The 23,674-nt window shown below is 37.2% G+C and overlaps 2 protein-coding genes across 11 annotated transcripts; both read left to right on the forward strand.

Annotated features, from left to right (window-relative positions):
- Positions 1-605: 605 nt before the first annotated feature.
- LOC103990541 (dynamin-2A) lies at positions 606-13,129 on the forward strand. Its single transcript, XM_009409725.3, has 22 exons — positions 606-1,091; positions 1,303-1,353; positions 1,449-1,569; positions 1,695-1,787; positions 3,317-3,378; positions 3,480-3,597; positions 3,750-4,092; positions 4,879-5,026; positions 5,234-5,335; positions 5,428-5,547; positions 5,885-5,968; positions 6,073-6,200; positions 6,785-6,869; positions 7,019-7,151; positions 7,962-8,038; positions 8,138-8,194; positions 9,207-9,348; positions 9,418-9,575; positions 10,190-10,303; positions 10,396-10,463; positions 11,936-12,108; positions 12,487-13,129. Exons 1-22 carry the CDS (start codon positions 951-953, stop codon positions 12,732-12,734), a joined length of 2,766 nt encoding a protein of 921 aa, XP_009408000.1. The 5' UTR covers positions 606-950; the 3' UTR covers positions 12,735-13,129.
- A 632-nt stretch (positions 13,130-13,761) lies between these two features.
- Positions 13,762-21,815, forward strand: LOC108953411 (uncharacterized). 10 transcript variants are annotated; one of them, XR_010497989.1, is made up of 8 exons: positions 13,762-14,467; positions 18,349-18,522; positions 18,651-18,998; positions 19,239-19,342; positions 19,885-20,016; positions 20,124-20,261; positions 20,408-20,664; positions 21,606-21,815. XR_010497989.1 is itself a non-coding variant. In XM_065158706.1 (2 exons), the coding sequence occupies exon 1, from the start codon at positions 13,942-13,944 to the stop codon at positions 14,440-14,442; it is 501 nt and encodes a 166-aa protein (XP_065014778.1). In that variant the 5' UTR covers positions 13,762-13,941; the 3' UTR covers positions 14,443-14,467; positions 16,777-18,342. The 10 variants fall into 10 exon arrangements, 1 of the variants encoding a protein (XP_065014778.1); XR_010497986.1 differs by having other exon boundaries at positions 18,651-18,774; positions 18,861-19,342; XR_010497984.1 differs by having other exon boundaries at positions 18,651-19,342.
- The last annotated feature ends 1,859 nt before the right edge of the window (positions 21,816-23,674 follow it).

Raw genomic sequence — 23,674 nt, forward strand, 5'->3', positions numbered from 1 at the left:
TTGGTCTAGAACTAATATAAGATATATTAAGAAATTAGTCTTAAATATCTGCTGATACTATTAGAATTGACTATAAATCAGAATTCAGCTAAAGAGAATGAACAGTAAATTAGAACTAACAACTATTTCTAACTCCGATATCGAGAAGCATACCATTCTATTGTCGATGAAGTTAAGCCAATGATGTTTCTCTTTTATTATTATTTTTTTTAAAAATAAAATATTTTAAAAAATAAGCTCCCATTTTCCTTTTTTCCTAAAAATAATATGTTACATGGCAATGTCTCATTTTTATAATAATTTATGATGCGATATTACCTCAATCATTCAAAAACATGATATGCTGCCACGCGTGTAATTTTACCCTATCCTGTTCAAAACAATGATACCAGCCTCCACGTGGCCGTCAGGCTTCTGTTGGCTTCCGCCCTTCGATACGGCGAGGGAAGGAGATCTCTCCGTCCACAACACTATAGGTTGCTATCAAGCTCAATTACGAATCTTAAAGCGTTTTGGACGCCGTCCAACTCCATGTTCTCTCGTCGAAACCCCGTGTTTCGTCTAATTAGTCGCACGGTCCGGTTTATTATTGACCGTGCGCATCGCTTCTAAAACCGACCCCCTTCTCTCATTCTTTCGTCTCGATTCGACCATCGAGGAAGGAAGAAGCTGTTGTGTGGCGGTGTCGCTGACGCCACCCTCCACCCTCCCTCCCAACACCCGATCTCCCATCCCTAACGCGTGGAGGATTCAGATCTTGATCGCCCCCGATATCTGTTGTCTGTCTGGTTTCGTTCGGTTTGGGGTTTGAAATCGAGTTTCAGATCCGGATCTTGCCACCCGATCGGGGATTCTCGTGGATTCCAGCTCGAAATCCGTGAGCCCAGGGCCCGAGGGTTGGTCTTTGACCCATCACTGCCGAGATACGGAACTATCTTGCCTTGCCGTCGATGGAGGCAATGGAGGAGTTGAGCCAGCTCGCGGAGTCCATGATGCAGGCCGCCGCACTCCTCGCGGACGAGGACGTCGACGAGGGATCGACCAAGCGGAGGACGTCCACCTTTCTCAACGTCGTCGCTCTCGGCAATGTCGTAAGTCCTCCTTTCTTACCCTAATCTTTGTCGCTTTCCTTTTTTGGCCCTACTTCATTACTCTTACCTTAATCTCCCAAGAGGACGCACAATTATTTGCTTAATTTGGCAGTCCTTTGGTGAATTCCAATTTTAGGGTTCAATCTTAGTCTATGCTTGTTGCTTGTTTCTTTTATCTTTGCTTCTATCTTTCTTGTAAACGTGATTTCAGGGTGCTGGCAAATCAGCAGTGTTGAACAGTTTAATCGGACATCCCGTCCTGGTATTGGTGAATTCGAAATTAGAATTCTAGAGTTTTTTAATTGTTTCATCTTCTATTACCCACAGCCTGCTGTCAAATTAACGATCTTACTGCAGCCGACAGGAGAAAATGGTGCAACTCGGGCTCCTATAAGCGTTGATCTGCAAAGAGATGGCTCGCTGAGCAGTAAATCAATTGTTTTACAAATTGACGGCAAATCCCAGCAGGTTTCTGCAAGTAAGAACCCTTGAATCCGTCGAATGAACTTCTTAATTAATTTCGATGTTACAACTTGAGGAGTTTCTTCATTTGCAGATCGGCTATATAGTCTTAAATTTGACACAATATTTTGTTATTCTTAGGTGCTCTCAGGCATTCCCTCCAGGACAGGCTAAGCAAGGGCTCAGGAAGGAGCCGCACAGATGAAATCTATTTGAAGCTTCGGACTAGCACAGGTTTACCAATTTCTTCTTCCTTTGCTGTTGTTTTGTTTATACTCACTGTGCAGAACAGTTATAGTACTTTCTTTAGGTCTATTGGTGAATGGTTGCATTTTCAATCTCTTATTTATACTTTGAATGGTTGATTTATTGTGGCATAGGTACTTTTGTTGCACCACTTTATGCTACCACTGTTTATGTGTCAGCTTGAACATAGTGTATTCTTTCCATCACTCTTTACTTTCTGCTTTTAGTGAAAATTATTAACGTGGTCCTGCATATAGTTCATGTAATTTGTTTGCTCATGTGGTGATTAGTTAATTACTTCCAAGATTTTAATGTTTTCTTTCTTTTCTTTTTAATTTTTTGGTAAATGCATATGTTTTAGCCTTTCAATATATTTGAAGAAGCCTATGATGTACTCACATAGTGCATTCAACTCCAGTGATATTTTGCCTTGATTCTCTAAATGTCATTCGTCTCATATTGTATTTTCTACGGAGCTTGATGTATACAATTTTGAGATCTTGGTTTTGTACTTTTCTTTCGCTTTATATGAATTAATTTATATATACCAACAGTCTATGATATATATTACTTGCGCATGTATGTTATCAACAAGAGAAGGTATATGGTGCTACTTTGGGATGGTGGTCATCGTTTCTTGTTTGGTGTCGTCTGTTAGAAAATATCAATTTTTTTCTTGATGATATCATGCACTTATATGTGAAAAATTACAAATTAAAAAAAATCTATAATCACAGGTATATTTTGAATAACTAAACTTGAAAGTGTAACATGGAAAAAGTAAATAGTAAAAGTAAGCGGGGGCTAGTGTGAAAAAAGATTGGATTGATAATAAAATATCATATTTAGCAAGGAGAGGAGAGGGGCATTTTTCTGCCTCATCTATGTGTGGTTTTAGGACTGATATCAACTTTTGGCACTCAGAAACTCTGAATGACAGAATAGTTTTACAGAAAATTTAATTTGCTGAAGTCATAGTATATCAGAATTCTAGATGAACTTTGAGTGAAAATGCAGCTGTAGGTTGAGAGTAGAATTTGAAGGATGGTTTGTCTTTTAAAGAATTATTTCTTAATCTATGCTCAAGATATGGGTTACTGCTTTAATTTGTTTACTTTGGATTGGTATGTGGCCACTTTTCACAGCCTTCACTAGTTCACTGATAAATCGAGTTGATGTACAAGATTTGCATATTTTAGTAGATTTAGTGGCATAATATAAGATTTGAAACATTTCCTTCAATTATAAGAAGCAAGAGTGAACATCTTTAACTCAAAGTTTTGGCTTCATTGATTGTATTCTCACAATATTACTTTTACACCTTTTCCTTATTTGATCAGACAGGTTACATTTTAAATGTAATTTTCTTGTATGACCGGGGTCACAAAGTCTGCTTGCAACTTGCACTTTTTTGGGGATTCTTTTTAGTGTTATTTAAGATATTTCAGTCTTTTTTATTGCATAAGTTGTTCTTCAGTAAGTTATACTCACAGCTGACATGTTTTTTATTCTGCCAGCACCTTCGTTGAAATTGATTGATTTACCAGGCTTAGACCAACGGGCTATGGATGATTCTGTGGTAAATTGCTAGTTCCAATTGTATCTGCAACAAAAAAAAAGGCAGTGCTAAGTCTTCTTTTCAACTTTTTGGCGATGGGGTCGTAATATATCTCGTTTCAGGTCAGTGATTATGGGGCACATAATGATGCAATATTGCTTGTTGTAGTGCCGGCTGCTCAGGCACCAGATATTTCTTCTTCTCGTGCTCTTAGACTGGCTAAAGAGTTTGATGGAGAAGGTTACTGCTGCTTACCTTATAACTTCATTTTTTGTGGTCAAATTTTGAGCTTGAACTTGTATGCAAAGCCTGACCATAGGGCTTTTGTTGGGTTGTCTTCTTTCCTGTCTTAGACATTTGACCTGCATCTCATCTGCTTTCGTTTCTTTTAGGGACAAGAACAATCGGTGTAATTAGCAAGATTGATCAATCTGCCGGGGACCAGAAAACTCTTGCAGCAGTTCAAGCTCTTCTGTTAAATCAGGGGCCAAGGAGTGCTGCCGATATTTCTTGGGTTGCTCTGATTGGTCAGTCTGTTTCTATTGCTTCAGCACAATCTGGATCAGTTGGATCTGAGAGCTCACTTGAAACTGCATGGAGAGCGGAGACTGAAAGTCTTAAAACCATTCTTACTGGAGCTCCACAAAATAAGCTTGGCAGAATAGCATTAGTTGATACTCTTGCAAAGCAAATACGTAAAAGAATGAAGATCAGGCTGCCAAATCTTCTCTCTGGGTGAATCTTTCTTTGATATACTGTTACATATTTTTTGTTGCAAAATAAATATATGAATTTATTATTTTATACACAGATTCAGTTTTTTTCACAATTTTTTTAGTGCCTCATGAAAGTTGAGAAGCAACGTAAAAGATTCATGCATCATTTCTTCTGATAATATACATATTTTATTTATTGGAAACAGCAGTGGAACTGTGTGGATAAATCAATGGTTTCAGGCGTGTCAACCAAATATTTTTGTTGAAATTAATCTGTGAATCAGTGTCGATGTTGTTTTGCTTTTGTGCTGGTGCTAATATTTCCTTAAACACATATCATAAATGGAGAAAGCTTGTTCGGGTTCTTAGTAAATGGTAGTCTTTTTAAGCGTATTGGATATATTAATTTATACAGATATTAAATAGTTTGAAATTTTAATGCAGAAAGACACTGCACTGTATTGTCTGTCATACTCTTATTGTTGATATGTGACTGCTACGTCTCCATGTGTATCATTTAAGAAACTATGAAATCCTTTCCTTATGACATATTCTCATTATTTTTTGTCGAGCTATTCTATTTTATGATATAAATGTAGTTTGAGATAGTTTTTTTCTTTCATGTTTTTCATAATTGAATGTGACTGGTTGTGGACTTCATGAGACACAGTGCTGTTGGTTGATTTGTTCAGTTTTTGAGTTTAGTATTTTTCAAACATAATGCATTTTCTAGATATTTTTGCTGAGGTAAATACAGGTCTCATAGATGTATATGAAATATATTTAATTATCTTAATTCTTGCAGATTACAAGGTAAATCCCAGAATGTGCAGGATGAGTTGTTTAGGCTTGGTGAACAAATGGTGCAGAGTGCAGAAGGTACCAGGGCTATTGCCTTGGAGCTTTGTCGGGAGTTTGAGGATAAGTTTCTGCAGCACATTGCTACTGGTGAGGTCAGTGGTTGTGACATATGTTTGGTTCTTTCTTTCTTACTATTTTTTATGGTTTATCTTAAGCTTGTCTCTTAAAATCTTCTTTTTTATTTAGAAGGGTTTTTTGTCACTGTTTCAGCAAAACAGAAAGATGCAATTATTTCTTTATAAGATCATCAAGTAATTTCTTCTATCTATTACATAGCAAATGTTGCATTTCATTCACAGGGTGCAGGTTGGAAAGTTGTTGCAACTTTTGAAGGAAATTTTCCCAACAGAATAAAACAGCTTCCATTGGATAGACATTTTGATATCAATAATGTCAAAAGGGTAAGGTTGCCTCTTGGGTATTCTTTTATAATATTATTTTACTTCTATGGATGTAATCTTATTGCTCTGCATGATCCGATTGTATCTTCTAGATTGTGTTGGAAGCTGATGGTTATCAGCCATATTTGATATCTCCAGAGAAAGGTTTGAGATCTTTAATAAAAGGAGTTCTAGAACTTGCAAAAGAACCATCACGCCTTTGCGTAGATGAGGTACTGAGCAATATTTTTGGATAGTCTTTCTAGTTGGTTTGGCCATATAGATTTTACATGGCAAATCTCTTCATGCCATGATTAGAATTTGCTGCTTATGCTTTTGAGTTTTGTGGAAATTTATTTTGGTTTTATTGCAGGAACTTATGTGCATAGATTTTAATTTTTACTTGTTTTTCTTCATATACATTCTCCTTCTGCATTTTTTCTCTCTCTTAACAGTTTGCAGTTAGTTGTAATTGTTGAACTTGCTTTAGATGTAATTGTCTCGATAAGTTAATATCATGTCATTATGATGGCAACTTACTATGTTATGTTTAAAATGGCTGTCAAACAGGTGCATCGTGTTCTAGTGGATATAGTTTCTGGTGCAGCGAATGCTACCCCAGGACTAGGCAGATATCCTCCATTTAAGAGAGAGGTACTCTGCTATTACTTTGCCCTTCTGATAATCACGATCTTGTTACTTCATGGACATGATTATCATTGACTTTCTGTTGTTTGACATTTGTTCTTTCTTAAAAGGTGGTTGCAATTGCATCTACTGCATTAGAAAATTTTAGAAATGAGGCCAAAAAGATGGTGGTTGCATTAGTTGACATGGAGCGTGCTTTTGTTCCCCCACAACATTTCATCCGTCTAGTCCAGCGGAGGTTTGTTTGTTTCAATAATTTATTCATTATTGATTGGTGAAAAACAGAAACAACAAGTTAAAGATCTTCACTTGGGTGAACAATTTTGCATGTCAATTTTTAAGTATTACATATTACCTCTATTAAATTTTGTTATAATATGCATGTTTTGCTTTTATCAGTTAGAAGGCCATTTAAATAGCAAAATGCTAATTAGTGCTTGTCAAACTCAATTGCTTAATTTGACACATGCTCTTTAAATTAATTGCTTTTTCTTCAGTGAGGAGCCAATTTTCAGAGGTGATATATTATGCTTTCTTGATTGTAATAGGTTCTGCAGCTTCTTATGAAGTCTTGTTTAATAAATCTTCAAGCCTCCTATTTTTTGGAGAAATCTGCCTGGTTTTACTTTTTAAAACTAGTTACTGAGTAGATGATGTTGCTTATAGATAGTGCAAATTAGTAGCCTTTTTTATTTGAGAAAGCTCAGCTAGTCTTCTTGGTAGAAATCATGCTTGAACATTTTTACAGTCTCAGATTTTTTGAAATATGCACATATTTTTAATTATTTTTGAAATATTCTAAAATAAAGTATGTTAAATCAGAATGGATAGGCAGCGCAGGGAGGAAGAGTTGAAGAATCGATCATCGAAGAAAGCAAATGAAGCTGAGCAGGCCATTTTGAATAGAGTTAGTTTCTGGTCTTTTTGTTAAGAAGTTGGCATCCTCTAATGCAGGCTTATGGACTTTTGCATCTCAAATATTTGTGATTTCTGAAAAGTTTCGAGTTGTAATTATCATTTTTAATTTATCATGGCTACTTCTGTTGCATCCTCTAGGCATCAAGCCCTCAACCAGGAAGTCAAGGTGGTAGCTTGAAATCAATGAAGGACAAATCAAATCAACCAGAAAAAGAAACAAAAGAGGGCTCAGCCTTGCAGATTGCTGGACCTTCTGGAGAAATAACAGCAGGTTAATTCACAATTTTGTGGATGTTTGGCTTGGTCTGGGCAAATACTTTTTGCAGTTTATTGACAGACATCATAGTTTCACTTCTGGTCCATTTACATTTTACAGATTACATCATTTCAGGAGTTTCATGAGATTTTTTTTATGATGTATACCTCATGAATATTGCAGCTGCTTGCCAAATGTATATGATGTTTTTCTGAAAGAATTTGAAATATATATATATATATATATATATATATATATATATATATATATATATATATATAATGAGTTAATATTTAGATATTTTATATATAAATACAAGTGTACAACCAAGATCTTGTTCCAAATTGTAGCCGAGTGCTTACAATATCTGTTCTTTTTCCGTTAGTTCTTTTGGTTCTATTGTTGTTTGATTCAGTAAATAAATGATGATATCTTTTTGATAACAGTACTCATTGATCTAAATGTTCTACAATTTACTATTTCTCATCATCTTGGATGAACCAAATATTTTGAAATTTTCACATTTGCTTGTTACTTGTATGCCTTCATTTAGTTATGGCTGATATAACACCTTTCTGAAACTTAAACTTTAATTGACTAGTATATACACCATTATAAGTTATCTTTCAGCCATTGTTCCCATTGCTTTCAGATTCCCAATTTATTTCGTAACACAGATTGGATGGTCACTGTAATGTGATTTACATTTTATTAGCATTTCTTTATATTGACAACCTAGTTTCCAATCGTGCACAGCCTGAAGTGGTTTTTTTTCACATTGAATTCTGTTAAATCATTTAGGGACTAATTTTCATTTATCTATAGGGTTCTTACTGAAAAAAAGTGCAAAAACAAATGGCTGGAGCAGGCGATGGTTTGTCCTCAATGAGAAAAGTGGAAAGGTTCAACTATGAGCTTTATATATTTTGCTATTTGCTTGATGCATCTGCAAGTTTTATATAAATTTTTTTTTCTGATTAGATCAACATTTTCTTTCTTAGCTTGGATACACTAAAAAGCAGGAGGAGAGGCACTTTCGTGGGGTTATCACATTGGAGGTACTACTATTATCTGTATAATATTCTTATTTCAATTATAAAAGCAAGCTTGTCGATATCAACATTGACAAAATTGACAGCTAGAATCCACATATGAAAGTGCAAGTTATCTGTCAGGTTTAATTGTTTCGCTCTATCATTTAATTGCATGGTACTACTGATAAAATAAACTTGAATGATGTTCTTAATTTATTTTCACTTTTTTTTTTGTTTTACTAAATATCTTTAGTTGTTTAAATTTTTTTCTTTACTGGTAATGTCAGTCGCTTAAAATGTAAAATTAACATTTTCTACATGTAATTACATGTGTGGAATTTTTTTTGCATGATATAGGATATTGCTGTTACGAAAAACTTGAAGCAGACTAGTGCTACAGTATAAGAGTTTGGTGTTTGTACAATTACATGCTGCATTACATGTGACTAGCTTTTACAAAAATTCCTGATTATAAGTAATAACTTAAATATCCATATAATTTGAACTTATTCAAAAGAAATTATTTGCGACGACTCCTATACATAGAGATAATTACTGGAGGAAGAAATTTGATACTCTTCCAAGTCTGCTGACCATGGTTGAATACCCCTTAAATGATGTGAAGTGTAGATATTTAAGTCAACAATCATCACTAATGTAAATAACTAGTTTATTACAGAATTACCTGGGATGTATGCATCATCTGAGAATCATAAAATATTGGACTTTTATTTTCCTTGCAAAAAAGGTTTCTTGAACTGTATATAACCATCAATTTGGTACGAAAAGGCATATGTTATATCCAATTTTCTTAGATAAAAAAAATATTGACTAATGATCTCTGTTGCTCAAGTCATGTGTTCTGAAAGGAAGATTTCAGTTTTTTCCATGTAATTTACTACTTGTTTGTTTCTGATAAACATGAATGTAGTGCATTTCACTTCGTGCTAGATATGTGTAGGGAATCATGTTCTATTAGCCTTTAGGTTTGTACCTGTACATGTTATTTTTGCTAAAAAGTGAATATACTCTTCAGGAATGTAACGTTGAAGAGTTCTCTGAGGAGGATGAACCTCCTAAAAGTTCGAAAGACTCCAAAAAGGCAAATGGACCAGAAAAAGACCCAACTCTCATCTTTAAGATAACTAGCAAGGTTGCATACAAGACTGTTTTAAAAGGTAACTATGTTGTGCTTATCCTAATTTGTGTTATTTTTGCTACTAATCATGATTTTGTTGTGTTTGCAGCCCACAGCACTGTAGTGTTAAAGGCTGAGAGCATGGCTGACAAAGTTGAATGGGTGAATAAGATACGAAATATTAGTGGACATTCAAAGGGAACTCCCTCGAAGGGGGCTAGTGATTCTGAAGCTGGTCTTAGACAAAGCCATTCTGATGGTTCACTAGTAAGTTCTCCAAGGATGCAATACCTACTTTCCCAATTAGGGAGGAAGAAAGAATTTATATAGAGAATTCAAACACCATGCAAACTGTGAAACATCTATTATCAGGAAATTCTAAACTTGCTAAATTACTGTAAGCAACTTTATATTTTTTCTCTGTCTCTATCTATGGATGGTGAAGCTACCTTGTTTTTAAGGTTTTTGTGTTGGATGATGATATTGTTCTCAGACATGCATAACACTTAAAATCTGGCCATATCAGCATTTTAGACTTAGTTTTCTTGCATGCTGTGGGTGGAAGCTTGGTACATCGACATTTTTTATATTTTAATCATTAAAACAATGCATAGTCAAAATTGGTATATTTCTCTTTGTGTTTTCATGTGTATTTGCGCGCCTAAAAAAAAGTGTGAACCCAGTTCATATTTGCTTCCCTGCAGACATGAATTTATGGGCTTATGTTTGTGCTTATTGGCCTGTCATTTGAATGCCTTTCCTTATTGCTGATTAAACAATTGAAGTTATGCCTAGACCTAATTTTGCACTTTAAATGCTTTTGCAATACATCAGTAGTTGTGTCGAGTTTTAGGACTTAAACTAACATGCGGATATATTAGGACACAATGTCTAGAAAGCCGGCTGATCCAGAAGAAGAACTTCGATGGATGTCTCAAGAAGTTCGGGGTTATGTGGAAGCTGTCTTGAACAGCCTTGCCGCAAATGTTCCGAAGGTAAACTATATTGCTTTTTTGGCCTGTTGTCCACCAGCTTAACAATTTAAAGCATTGTTTATTTTTATATTATGTTTGTGTGTGTTGAGCAGGCTGTTGTGCTTTGTCAAGTTGAGAAAGCTAAGGAAGATATGCTAAATCAGCTATATAGCTCTATAAGGTTGGTTTCTTGCCATTCTTTTAGCATAAGGTTGGAGTATATGTTCATTAATTAGATTGAAAGAATATAGTATTATTGGGGTAAATTATACCACTACTCCGTGAGCCCTGGTGCTGGTTTTAATTGGGTTCCTGAACTTCATTTTTTTGCTATTTGGCTTTCAAAACTAAACCAGTGTTGCGATTAAGTTCTACTGCTACTGCCAGCTTGTTCTCAGAATCTTTTAACGGAAAGATGTCCTGGCTGCATGGTAAGATTGACCAGCCAACCTGGCATACGTTTGAGGAAGAAAAGTTGTTCAATGTATCCGTACTGCTTGGTATGTCAGGCAAGTGAAGCCTGACATGCCGCAGGGCTTGGTTCTTGAACCATATCAGTTTGGGTTGAACAACTTTTCTCATTGACATATTCACCAAGTTGGCAATTCAAATTCTACTATGCAGCCAAGTCTGCTTCAGAAGTTACGACTTGATTGAAAGCTGAAAGCCTGAAACAGTAATTGATGTTTAGGGAGTCAACTTTTAATTAATCATAATAAGAATTGGATGTTTAACTACTTCTGGTTTGTTGTAAAAAAAGGTTGCTGTTGCCTATTTTGATGTCGAATCTATGCTTTTTTTCTAGTCTTATTATTTAGTTTTAGTTTTTCAAAAACAAGAAAATATTATTAAGTTTGGCTTCACTCTAATTGCCATATTCAGCAAACAACAACAATAAGAATCATTGGTCCTTGTCATTCTGGTTTCATATGCTACCAAATGCAAGAAGTTAATCGTTATGTTTCCTGCTTCTAGTATCTTCTACAACACTCTCAAGCTCATGTCACCTATTTGCCTGTTTAGGGGGTAACCTCCTAGGTTTTCTCCCTACTTGCTTGATGAGTGTGTGACTGTTAAGGTAGGTTCCTATGTGTAACAACATGTTCTGCTTATTTTTTCCTCGAATTGGAGTTTGGTGCCAACTCTGAATCTAGCTTACAGCTGGTTAAAAAAAAAAAATCTTTGATCATGCTTTTTTACTTCTCACTTACATTATCTCTATGGGAATAAAGTTTGGAATGCTGACGATGGTAGCCAGTCTATATATGGTGGAGCTCTTTTGGAACCAATAAACTATAGACTGTTACCTGAAGATCCATTCAACTTTTCTGTGATTTTCTCACTGTAGGTTTAATAGTTACAATCAAGATTAGACTTATGGATTCAAATATCATTATGCCCACCATACTAGTTGTAGGTTGGGCTGGTTTGGTGCTATTACACTGAACTGTATGCCGACTTATACCGTCCATTATGCTGAAATAACAACAATAATAAAATAATCCTACATGGCATTATTTGAATTGTATACACTGTTATTGGTCCTTTGTTTGACCGGCATTTTAAACAATAGTTGTGCTTGTACCTCTCAAATTCCGCAACTTCCAGAATTTATTCATCATATATTTTATAATGGGATTGTTCTTTGTTTAGCGCTCAAAGCACAGCAAAAATTGAAGAACTAATCCAGGAGGACCAAAATGTGAAGCATAGACGAGAAAGGTTCCAAAGGCAGTCATCTCTTCTTTCAAAACTTACACGCCAGCTAAGCATCCATGACAACCGTGCAGCTGCAGCTAGCTCTTCAGATGGTAGCACTGGAACAGGTAATATTTCATAGCATCTGTTAATAACTGCTTTGCTTAGCCCAAAGTTGATACATAAAATAGTTCATTACTATGGGCCCCAGGCCTTGCTTCGTGAAGAGGTTTAGTAGCTAGCTCTTCCTAATTAATTTATTTTCTTGTAACATAGCTAACTCATTGTGTATCATGAAGATTATTGTAATCAGTATCGAAGAAAACACTGCAAAATTGATCTTTTGCTGTAATGAATTATGACCAAAGTTTAGTGTTAAATTTCATTACCTATAGAATATTGCCTAATCTGGCCAATATTTATTTATTTCCTAATACGAAATTCACTTTACATGCTGGACAGACTGAGATTGGAATGTAAATATGCTGTGTCTGTATCAATTGCAGAAAGTAGCCCAAGAACCAACATTTCTTCAGGCGATGATTGGAGATCAGCATTTGATGCTGCAGCAAATGGATCTGTTGATGGCTCATACACTGGGTCATCAAGATCCAGCAGCAGCAATGGGCGGCGCCATGGTAATCCAACCCAGAATGGCGATGCAAGTTCAGGCGCAAACTCTGGTAGCCGTCGGACACCAAATAGGTTGCCACCTGCTCCACCACAAGGCGGTTCATCATCGTATAGATACTAAGTGGCTGGTGGTGTGATTGGGATTAGATATACTATCCATCATTGATGAATGCAAATTACCTATGTGCTTTGGCATTCTTTTCAGCTGATTCAAGCCACAGAAGATCAAAAACAATCTATCGTGCTACCCCCGTTGGCTATGGTTCCATTCCGTATGCAGAAGCCTTTTATCTATCTGAAAAATACACGATACACCGACCACACCGACCACCGGATCTTCCTGGGGTAGCCTGTTTTGTCATAAGATTGGCTTTGCTGTTATTCTCCCACCTAGTTATTAGTTGTAATAATTCATTGCAGTCTCGAGGTTTTGATTGTCTGAGCTCGTGGTACAATGCATTGTATCTAAAAACGTCCTTTTTTGAGAAAACTTATTATTCATCTGTTACGTTTTTATTTGGGTTTTCGTTATGTTTTCATTCTTCATTGTCTCAAAAGTTTCGGCCTCTACAACGGTGGGATGGGCATCCAGCATACGTAGCAAACTATGTACATCACCATTGTTCTCTCGATCAGCATCAGGGTGTGGTCTCATCTAGAAATCTAGACTCAAATGTCACATATAACTTTGTTAGATATGGAATCCACTGTAGCTATGAGACAAAACAATCTAGTATTTAATCAGCCTTTCCATTACTCGTGTATCCGAGAGGTGATAACCCAGCAAAAAAACACTGTAGACGTTTTTTCTGTAAGAATCAAAGACAGGTGCAGTCGTGTTCCGTATTTGAGGCATGTAAACGACGCACCTGGGGAGACTGGACTGAGTCTTATCTAAGCTAATAAAAGAAAACAGTTTAATATTTTGTGCTGTACCCATCCATGTCCTCGTTGTGGCCTTGTAATGAATGAACAACGGTCGGTCTCAGTAGTAGCATACAGAAAACAAAAAAGCAAAATCACATTCCTCTCATAAAATTTGTATTATTATACTATTAACTATAAATTTAGTCATAGTTGATTGGCGAAATCTGCGGAGGTTTCGCGGGTCTGCCTTCACAGATAAAAACACCGTCCTCTCGTCCTCCGCTCCTCCATTCGTTTCCACCCCATCCACCCGTTGCGACGCCACCATCACCCCTCCTACAGCTGTTTCCATCTCCTCCCTCCCGTTTCACTCCTTTCCGCTTCTTTTTATCCCCACCTCCCCCCTCTCTCCCTCTCTTCAAGAGAGGAGAGAGGGGTGGACCGCCGTCGTCGCTGATTTCATGGGCTCGGCCAACCATTCGCCGAGTTCAGACAATGCAGCGATGGCCACGGCGGACGAGATGTTCTCCAAGCGCGGCTGCTGCTGCTTCTTTGTGCCCTGGCCTAACAAGGCCTGGGAGAGGATAATGCCCCCGGCGTCGGAGCGGACCGACGGGGTCTGCCCCGCGGCGAGCCGGCGGTGGTGGTGCAGAGGATGGAAGGCTATCCTCAAGGTGCGGGAGTGGTCCGAGCTCGTGGCCGGCCCTCGGTGGAAGACCTTCATCCGCCGGTTCCGCCGCCGGCCCCGGAACGGCGGCGGAGGCAAGCCCGGCGGCAGGTTCGGGTACGACCCCATGAGCTACGCCCGCAACTTCGACGAGGGGCAGGGCAGCGACTCGGACGGCGACACCGTCCGGCGGGGTTTCTCCGCCAGGTACGCCACCCCGCCCGCGTTGGCCAAGTCGTCGATGGACTTGGGGGGCCTCAACGACGCGCCGCTCCTCGTCGGCTACGCCCACTGAGGAGGAGGAGGACGCCGATTTTGAGGTCGGAGGAAGGAGAGGAGTTTGTTTCTTGGTCGGCTGATTATTCGTTTTCGAATGCGATTTCTGTTCGTTATTTGTGTTTGGGTATTATTTATTACGTGATGATTGGAGGGGAGAAAAATAAAAGCAGCGATAGGTTTAATGGGTGTGATTTTTTTTGCTTTTCCCAAGGAACAAAGGGTCTTGTAGTTTCAATTAAAACACCACTCCTCACTACTTATTCCATGAATTTTCTTTTATTCGAGGGTCGAAATGTCTTCCCTCCTTCATGTTCTTTATTCTTTTCATGGTTTTCTAAAATAGCTCGTTTGGTTTTACATTTTAAGGAAAGATTGGACAGTTCAAATGGAGAGGAGAGGTGAGCTCAAAGTTTTGTTTAATCATAATACTTTATATGGATCGTATGAGTGTTGGGTAAATGAGAAGGTTTAATTAGATATATAGAGTTAGCAAGAAAGATAGAACAAAAATTATTTATAAAATTATTAGGTGGAGCTATAATAGGTGTTAACATGTGATAGGGAGACTATGTGGGTAACTACGTAGATGATGTAGTTAGAAGAAGAGAAATAATTACAACAATATAAAGAGCGATAAGAAAACATTTAAAGAGATTTTATTAAAAATTATAAATAAAAAATTAAATATTCTTAACTTAAGTTAACGATATAAATTTTTATTGTGGTTTATGTTTTTTTTTTTTTTTTTTTTTTGCATAGGCATGTGGTTTGGTATAGCTAAGAGTTAAAAACTAATAACGAATATATATATCACTGATCATATCTCGTCAGGTGAGTTAACAGAGGAGAGTAGACCCCAACCAGCAATATATTTATCACTAATCATCCTCCTCCTTCGAACGTTGGCTCTCATGAAGAGTCTTTTATTGGCCGAAGATGAGACTGATGTGGAGGAATATATTTAGACATGCCTTGTCAACAAAATAAGGTAGGGCAACAAAAGTCAGAGGGACTTTTGGAACCGTTGCTAATACTATAAAAGGCCATAAGAGATTATTTCCTTAGACTTCGTATCAAGCTTGTTGGCGGTAGGTGGACTTAAATCGATACTCGTGATGGTCGATTGGTTTTCAAAGTATACAAACATTTATTGTTGCACCTCTATACTGCTCAGTAAAGAAGGCGGTCAAGTTGACGATGAAGAATGTGGTAATGTATTAGGGAGTTCCACACAAAATCATCAGCAATCGAGATGTGCGATTCTTAAGATGATTCTGGATCGAGCTATTCAAATGGTTGGGATCCAAGTTATGCTTCTCCATAAGCCTCCACCCTTAAATAGATGACCAAACTGAAAGAATAAGTTTGCTCCTTGAGCAATATCTTCAGCACTACATGAGTGCCAACCAATAAGATTAACTGAATTTGTTGGACATAGTCCAATTCTTCTATAACTTACAGCGGAGCTCCACATCCAACAAGAGCCCCTTTGAGATCATTACTAGATAGCAGTTGTCAACTCCTTACACCTTAACGATCGATTATACTAGAAGTAGCTCATCAATGTAACACTTTACAAAAGAATGACATCGAAACATAGATATTCCCGAGTACACTTGGAGAAGGTGACCAAAAAGATAAAGAAGTAGGTAGATCTTGAAAAGCAACCATACGAGTTTAAAGTCAACGACTTGGTGCTGGTGAAACTACCACCAATATTATTGCAGTTCTTTAGCCATAGAGTGCACAAGGGACTAGTGTGTAAGTATGAAGGGCCCTTCCCAATTATCAATAGGGTAAGCAATATCTCCTACAAGTTGCAATTGTTAGTGTGCATTAAAATTCACAATGTCTTCCACATAAGCAACTTGAAAGCCTATCACTTAGATCCACAAGATGCTTCCTGAAATGTTTTAACTTGGCTACCCCACCAATGCCTCCTACGAAAAACGAGTCAAAGTAATTTTAGTGGATTGCAAGATAAAGCTACCCAAAGGAGCAGAGCAGATCAAATGCTTGGTGAAGTGGCGAAAGCTTAATTATAGGATCGTTTGTAACTTAATTTGGTGAAGTTGGGAGTCTAAAGACACCTTGTGACACGAAAAAGCAATCCTTAAAGCCTACCAGCAAGCCTCAACAAGGGTGTCAATAGTTTAATTAGGAGATCGTTTATAAATTTTGTTTGCTTGTACATATGTTTGGCAGTGTGTTTTGTCTTGTTTATGTATGTTTTTGCTTGAAAAATGTGAGCAAGAACAGTTTACAGAGCTATAGAGCAATCGCTCATCAAAATGGGCAAAACTATTCCAGAATGGCTCAATTTTTACATATCATGGCCTGTTTTTTGCAGGTTGTGGTGTTGTCATCAGCCATTTTAGTTCCCTAGCACAACTCGACACAAGGCTAGATGGGGGTTTGGGATAGTGTTGAGCATCGATTGGATTCAGAAGTTTGTACCCTAGAACCAATGTGCTCAACACCATGTGAGCAATCATTTATGGACTTGCAACTATTCATTCTAAAGTTATTGTTTTCGCTTTCCTCTCTTTTTTCTCTTGCACACCAAATGCTTGCTAAATTACTTATAAGGCTGCCCTCTTTGCGAGACATTGAGACTTGTCCACCACTCGTTTTCTGAAATAATTAATTTGCTCTTTTACAGGTCCTTCGGGACCTGAGAAAGATTACAACTAGGCTAACCCTTTGTAGAAGGATAACGCAAGGGTGCTTCATGACTTAGGCAATTCCAACTAAGTTTGTGACAGTCCGATGAACTCCTAAGCCACTTCCTCGGCCACATCAAACTCTTTGCGGGAAGCAGCCTAGAATCAAGTTGGGCTGATTCGGACATCATCGATATCCACCACATCATAGACCAAGCCTTCTTTTTCCGAACTCTTTTGTGGCGAATGAATGCAGTGAACACAGGCTATGCAATGGCAACTAATAAGAATTGGATGAAAGCCTAAAACCAAGGAAGTTGCAGCCTGTTGTATGCATACAGACAATGGAAATGAGGATGTGAGCACACAAATTATAAGATCGAGGGAGTATGTGCAATTGGTAATCATGATGTTTCTACCATTAAAGCCATACAAAAAAGATCCAGGGGAAGGTTGACAGGAAATGATACCAGTGGTACAAAACTGCAATTGACAGATCCTACTGGGTTCTGTCCTTTCAAACACAATTATCAAAACAAAAGAGAAGAAGTTCAAACTAATACAGAATGCATTTATAGAAATTAGATCTTCTTGGGCTACAAGAGGTCACAGAATTATGACAGATAGCTGGAAGGATGTGCAGATAAACATGATAAATGACTTCCTGGTATCTGGCTCAAGAGGAACATTCTTTTTCTTTGAGTTGATACTTCTGATGAAGTAAAAGAAATGCTAACAAGACCTTTTAAGATATTGGGCAAAGTTATAGAGGCAGCAGGTGGGGGAAGGTGGCACAGATACCAAACTGATTTTGTTTTCAACATTTTCAGATCTTTTTGGTAGATGAACTGGAATTTTCTGTTCCCAAGTCAAGAATAATCTTCTGCTGGGCTTATGTGATAATCACAGAAAACACTACATGCTACAAGGCTCCTGGGAAACTGCTAGAGGAAATGAGAACAAGTTTATTCTGGACACTTTGTGCTGCTTATTCCCCTGTTAAAATTCTGGAGGATTTTACAAATTTAGAAGCGGGTCAGAGAGCGCCTTGAGAAAGGAAAGAAGATAACTAGGCACATACCAACCAAATCTGGTTGTTAAATCTTGTGGAAAATAATTTACAGCTGCCAATGGATTTCTTAAACCATTTTTCAGAAGGTTTATGACTAATTTTCTACTTTGTTATGATGCTAGATCATCAGTCTGCTTCCAAAAAAAATATTCCACTTTAGTAAGTGTATTTCATCCTGATTGGGCAGATCAGATGGGGGAAATGGAGTTCAACATTTTGGAAGAAGCAGATCTGTAAAGAAGCCTGTGAACCACCCTTCACAATAGTTGAGCAATGATATGTTGTCCATACCATCACTCTATAATGACACCTACCGAACTAAGCTTGCTGTTGAACCTGTCTGTGCTGGTGATGAGCAGAAGTATGGGCCATTTTGCAGTGTTTATGGATGATTATTCACATGAATTACTTTCTGAATCCATCATACTGCTACTGTCCACTTATGATGCTTGTGTTATACTTGTTTTGTTTACATTTGGTACATTCCAGAGGTCCTTCATGGCTTGAATGAATGCGTAACCTGACTGGAACTAGATAATGGAAAGTGATTTATTTCTGCTGCACAGGTAATTGATTTGTGGATATTGGTCAACCAGCCTTGCAAGATGATGAGGTAACTCATGGTTCTTTCTTTCTTGCTATTTCTTCTGTTGTCACCATTATCCACCATTTGAATTTGTTGCTTAATTCTGGATAAAGATACTCTCTATAACGATATGGAGCAAGCAGTGGCACAAGCGAGATCAACAAGTTTGAGATCTTCAATGGAGAGTCAAAGAAGGTCTACACAGATGTTGCATTACCTGAAATGTGCTGCAACCGATGAAGATGACACTGGTTTTTATTTTCTTCATGTTAATTTGGAAATGAGATTTTGATGAACTCTAATTGGCCATTACTGACTGAATCTTACTGCTATGGATTATTGTTTAGTGAGAGTAATAATGTAGATCATCTGCTAACCATTAGCTCGATGTAATTCTATCAGATTAGAACTTTTTAGAAGAAATACTCAGTTTTCTTTTCCTCCATGTCGGTCTTGCTCCTGATGTCTGTGTTTTGGATGGTTAATACAAGGTTGCTCCAGGGAAATAGAAGGTTAAACACTTAAAATACACTCTGAAGTTTCTGATACCAGAAAACTGGAGGGTAGGATTTTGAATGATGAGGGCTTCTAAAAGGTAGTGCTCTGCTGCTTAGCAACACATATCACTAATTTCTGAGACTTAAATCAGATTTTTGTACCAAGAAAAAAAAGGAAAAAAAATTAAAGAAATGAGCTGGTAAAGAGCTGCAGGTTGTCCATAAATTAGATGCTTTCAGGTTTCATACCACTTCTGGTCCCAGTTTTCCACACTTTTATAACCAAGTACATCCATTTAAAAAAAGGGGGAAAAATCAAGCTAAAGAACTGTCCTATTCAAGTCCATAGGGTATGTTTTAATCTGAACTGTAGAAGAAACTTTGATCTCCAGAGTCTTTACCTCTGGAACTGACCATAGGATAATCATGTGTCACGGATTCTATAGCATGATGCTGAAATTTTGGCACTTCACAATCTTGTGACATGAGAACTGTGGCAAGGTCTTGTAGCACTGCTCTTTCTCCCATCTCCTTGTTTTCTTCTCTCAATGTCATAATCCTTTCATGGCCTCTTATTAGCTTTACTCTTTCTTACTTGTAGACTGAAGGTGATGTATTGTCAGTGCATTTCTTCTCTCAGGATACTTCGATAACATCATATACTTGGAGGATAGAAGCTGCTGCAACAAGTCAGCTTTATGCACTCATCAACAGAAATGCACATGCACCTCTTTTTCAGCCAAATGGGCTCACTCTATATAGTAGCAGCTTGGTTGGCCTCTTGCTCTGTCTCTATTGTCAATAATCTAATGGTCCCCATGGTTGTTGCTCAGCTATATTTTACTGCACTTAACAATTTCATGTCCTTTGCTGCTGCAGTTGCAATGAAGCTCATAATTTAGCACCTCCTCCTGGCTGACAAACTTTGAACAACCTATCCTGTACTTTCATGGATGCTGGAAAATATTGTGTAAGCAAACTGAAAGTTTGGTGGCTGAATGAATCACAAAGAAGTAGGTACATGTTTTGATGACCTTCTGCTGCTCTGTCCTTAGCCTGAAGTGATGTTGCTAATAACAGCCCCTTTTTTTTTATCTCAGTGTGCAATGAACTGCATCCTGAAATCATATCCTTTTTCTGCCGCTGACAGTTTCTTGCTGCAGGGTCTGTGGTTGGTTGTAGCCATTAATGATTCCAGTATAATCTGTAGCTGGTGTCCTCTGTAATAACTATTCAAGCTCAGTTTGATCCACAACCATAAAGAGTGCCACCTAATGCTCAACAGCCAGCAACTGTGAAATGAACTCTATCTGCTTCCAGTAATCATTTTCAGAATCTCTCTGCCCATAAATTGTGAAATGGATGGACAAAGTAAAGAAAGCCTGAAACTGTGAACAGAGACCAAGTCAAACAAACTATGGTAAGCCAACTTCACTAATGCATATATTTTTGTATACAAGTTGCATTTGCATAATTCGACATCATAATTTGTAAAAATTATGTTGCAAGATTAGATTAAAAGGGTAAAAAAATATGAATACATTTTGGATGACTAATTTTCACTAGTTAGATGAAGAATGCGCATATCGCGTTGTGATATCAATAGCTTATTGTTTCTTAAAGAACTATCTGGTTTCCAAGTTTAAATTGGACTGCTAGAAGGTCTGAGTAGAAAATAAATTTGTAATTGTAAAATTGCAGTGATCAGAAAACAAAGAAATGGTTTTTTTTTTCTATGATTTTGGTAATAGATAGTATAATCATCATATCTCATTACTTGTGTGCCATTACAGCATGAGATAACACCACTTACATCAACATCAAGATCTTCCTCCATATAAACTACATAATCTGGGCCAGCAAGTCAACAATGGCTTACTTGTCACGCACCATATACTAATATGGGAAGTTTAAAGATTGGAAGCAATCCTTTTCTCTTCTTCTCTAAAGATGCTCACATCATCTATTTTGGCTCTTTTTTCTCCAAGCTGGAGAACAAGATCATGGGAATCCATCATGCTGGGCCATCACTGTCTTCATTGCTTTGGACGGCAAAGTATTGTGTTGTTATGCCTGTTTGGAATCCACTATGTGATAAAGCCATGTTTAGAGAGGGCATGATTTGTGGCACCCAGAAGACTTTGGTATTGCTTACTTTTAGATGTTGCAATTGGTACATCCAAGGGACAAAAAGACCCACACCATCTTAATCCATAACATACTGGTGGTTGACCATTATTCTTCACTGAAATATTATCCATGATGGCATAGAGTAAAGATGTTCCAATTGTGAACATATCTTTACTACAGAATGATTGCATTCCAAAGTTGAGATATGATTTTTCTTTTCTTCTTTCTCAGGGCCCTGAAAGGTAAAGGTGGAACAATTAAATAAGCATGACACTGTGCTGCCCCAGGAACTGCTGCACCAGAGCAAGCTCATTGAAACTTCTTGAGAGGGATAAACCACACACATCATGCTCTAATCCTCTATTGTTGTGTTTGCTTAAATACTTGCACAGTATGACAACTTTAGCTCATGTAGGTGCAAACTGCTCTTTTGTTATTCTACACTGCAGTCTCTTGAATTCCATGCATGCAAATACATCTCTTCAGGTACATCTTCCTAAGAAAGAAACCCCATCCTCTCTGGCTGACCTAAGAATGATGTGTGTTGACATGATGTATCTCTGTTAGCTAGGTCCTTCTGTAGGTAAACTGTAGTGGTAGCCATACCTCTCTCTCTCTCTCTCTCTCTCTCTCTCTCTCTCTCTCTCTCTCTCTCTCTCTCTATAATTGAGGAAGGAAACAGAGTTTGTTGACTCATGAGACTTGCAGTTGTCCCAACAAATCATTCAAAAGATGGATTACTAAGCATACATTTAAGGATTCATCTTCCAAATGATTTGGTCTCTCATGATTCATGTCCAGCACCACCACTCAGAGATTTCTGCATAGATGTTCATGATTTTTTTTTTACTTGTTATTGAAATCAAGCATCTGAATCAAATTCCTTGAACTTAGTTGGAGAATTCTAAATGCTCTTTGTCATCAACACTGCATACAAATTGTTCCATAGCAATCCTGCATGAAAGCCACACTCAACCTACTTGACCTGTTCATCAGCTCTACATTTCAAGTTCATATGCAAGATTAGGTGAGACTAATGGCTCATTCTGCTGCTAATCAACTCCCATCTACCCCACCCCAGCTGAATAAAATACCCATCCGACCAACCAACATCAACACCTTCTCCATCCCCCACTCTTCTTCTCCTTTGGGGATTAATTAGCCAGTTCATGACCACTCTTGGCACTTCAAACAATTCATTCCATCAAACAGATGGCGAGCGTGGAACATATGGGTTGGGTACAAAGAACTCAAAAGGAGTAGCTGACATTTCAAGATACATTGCTGTCATATGCTGGTACTACTTCTCAATCCTTCACCATCCTCCTCTCCTCTCCTCTCCCTTTGTTAGCTCCACCCTTCAATTCCCCCAGAAAAACACAAAAATAACATATAATATGAAAACGAATCCAAATCAAAAGTCAAATGCTAGCATTAAAACCTTGGCAATTATAATTAGATACTCGAAGGATCCAATTTAAATCATAATCAAATCCCTTATTAAATCAGACACTGATTTCTTCTTAATTAAATTATAACGAGATATTGATGGGAAATTATAATGGTAGAGCGTGATATCGAGTGGGGATTACGCAAGAGATCTTCGAATTAAATGAAAATGATCCATCTATTTTGAATTTTTCTGATTTTTTTTTCTTGAGATGTGTGTTGTGCAATTATTAATAACATGCATGCATGCCATGCCCTCTCTTATAGCAATCAGCGTGGGAAATTAATTGCGTGCTCTTTCAGGCTATCTTATTTGAGTTTTACTTTTATTTTTTTAATATTTAGTTCGATAATTTTACCACAAATTGATAGGGATGAAAATAAGTAGGAAAATTAAGGTGGAGCCATCTAATATTGTTTTGATTTATCAATAATGACAACGAATTAAAATTAAAATTTGCCATCTCTCTTATATTGAAGAATTAGGGTTTAAATCCCATTTATGCATTATATATATATATATAGCATTTCCATGCTATTTATTTTTCTCAAGGCTTCCAATGACTCAATAAAAAAAAGAACATAATATTAAAAAAATAACAGAAAAAAGGAAAATGCAATAATTTTCTAAATTGATTAATTTTAAAAGTTCGAAAAATAATTTTTAATCTTGTTTATGTTTAAAGCTACTATAAAAAATATAATATTAGAAAACATTAAGATGATGATTTTACTCTTTAATATATCATGCAACACTACTAAATGAGGGAGGAGAAAGAGAAAGAGAAGGTGAAAGTCATGTGACACCATATGATGGGGCGAATATAACGATATAAAATGATAGAAGAAAG

The sequence above is a fragment of the Musa acuminata genome, chromosome BXJ3-7 (assembly GCF_036884655.1).
Source record: "Musa acuminata AAA Group cultivar baxijiao chromosome BXJ3-7, Cavendish_Baxijiao_AAA, whole genome shotgun sequence".
In the NCBI taxonomy this organism is placed as follows: Eukaryota; Viridiplantae; Streptophyta; class Magnoliopsida; order Zingiberales; family Musaceae; genus Musa; species Musa acuminata.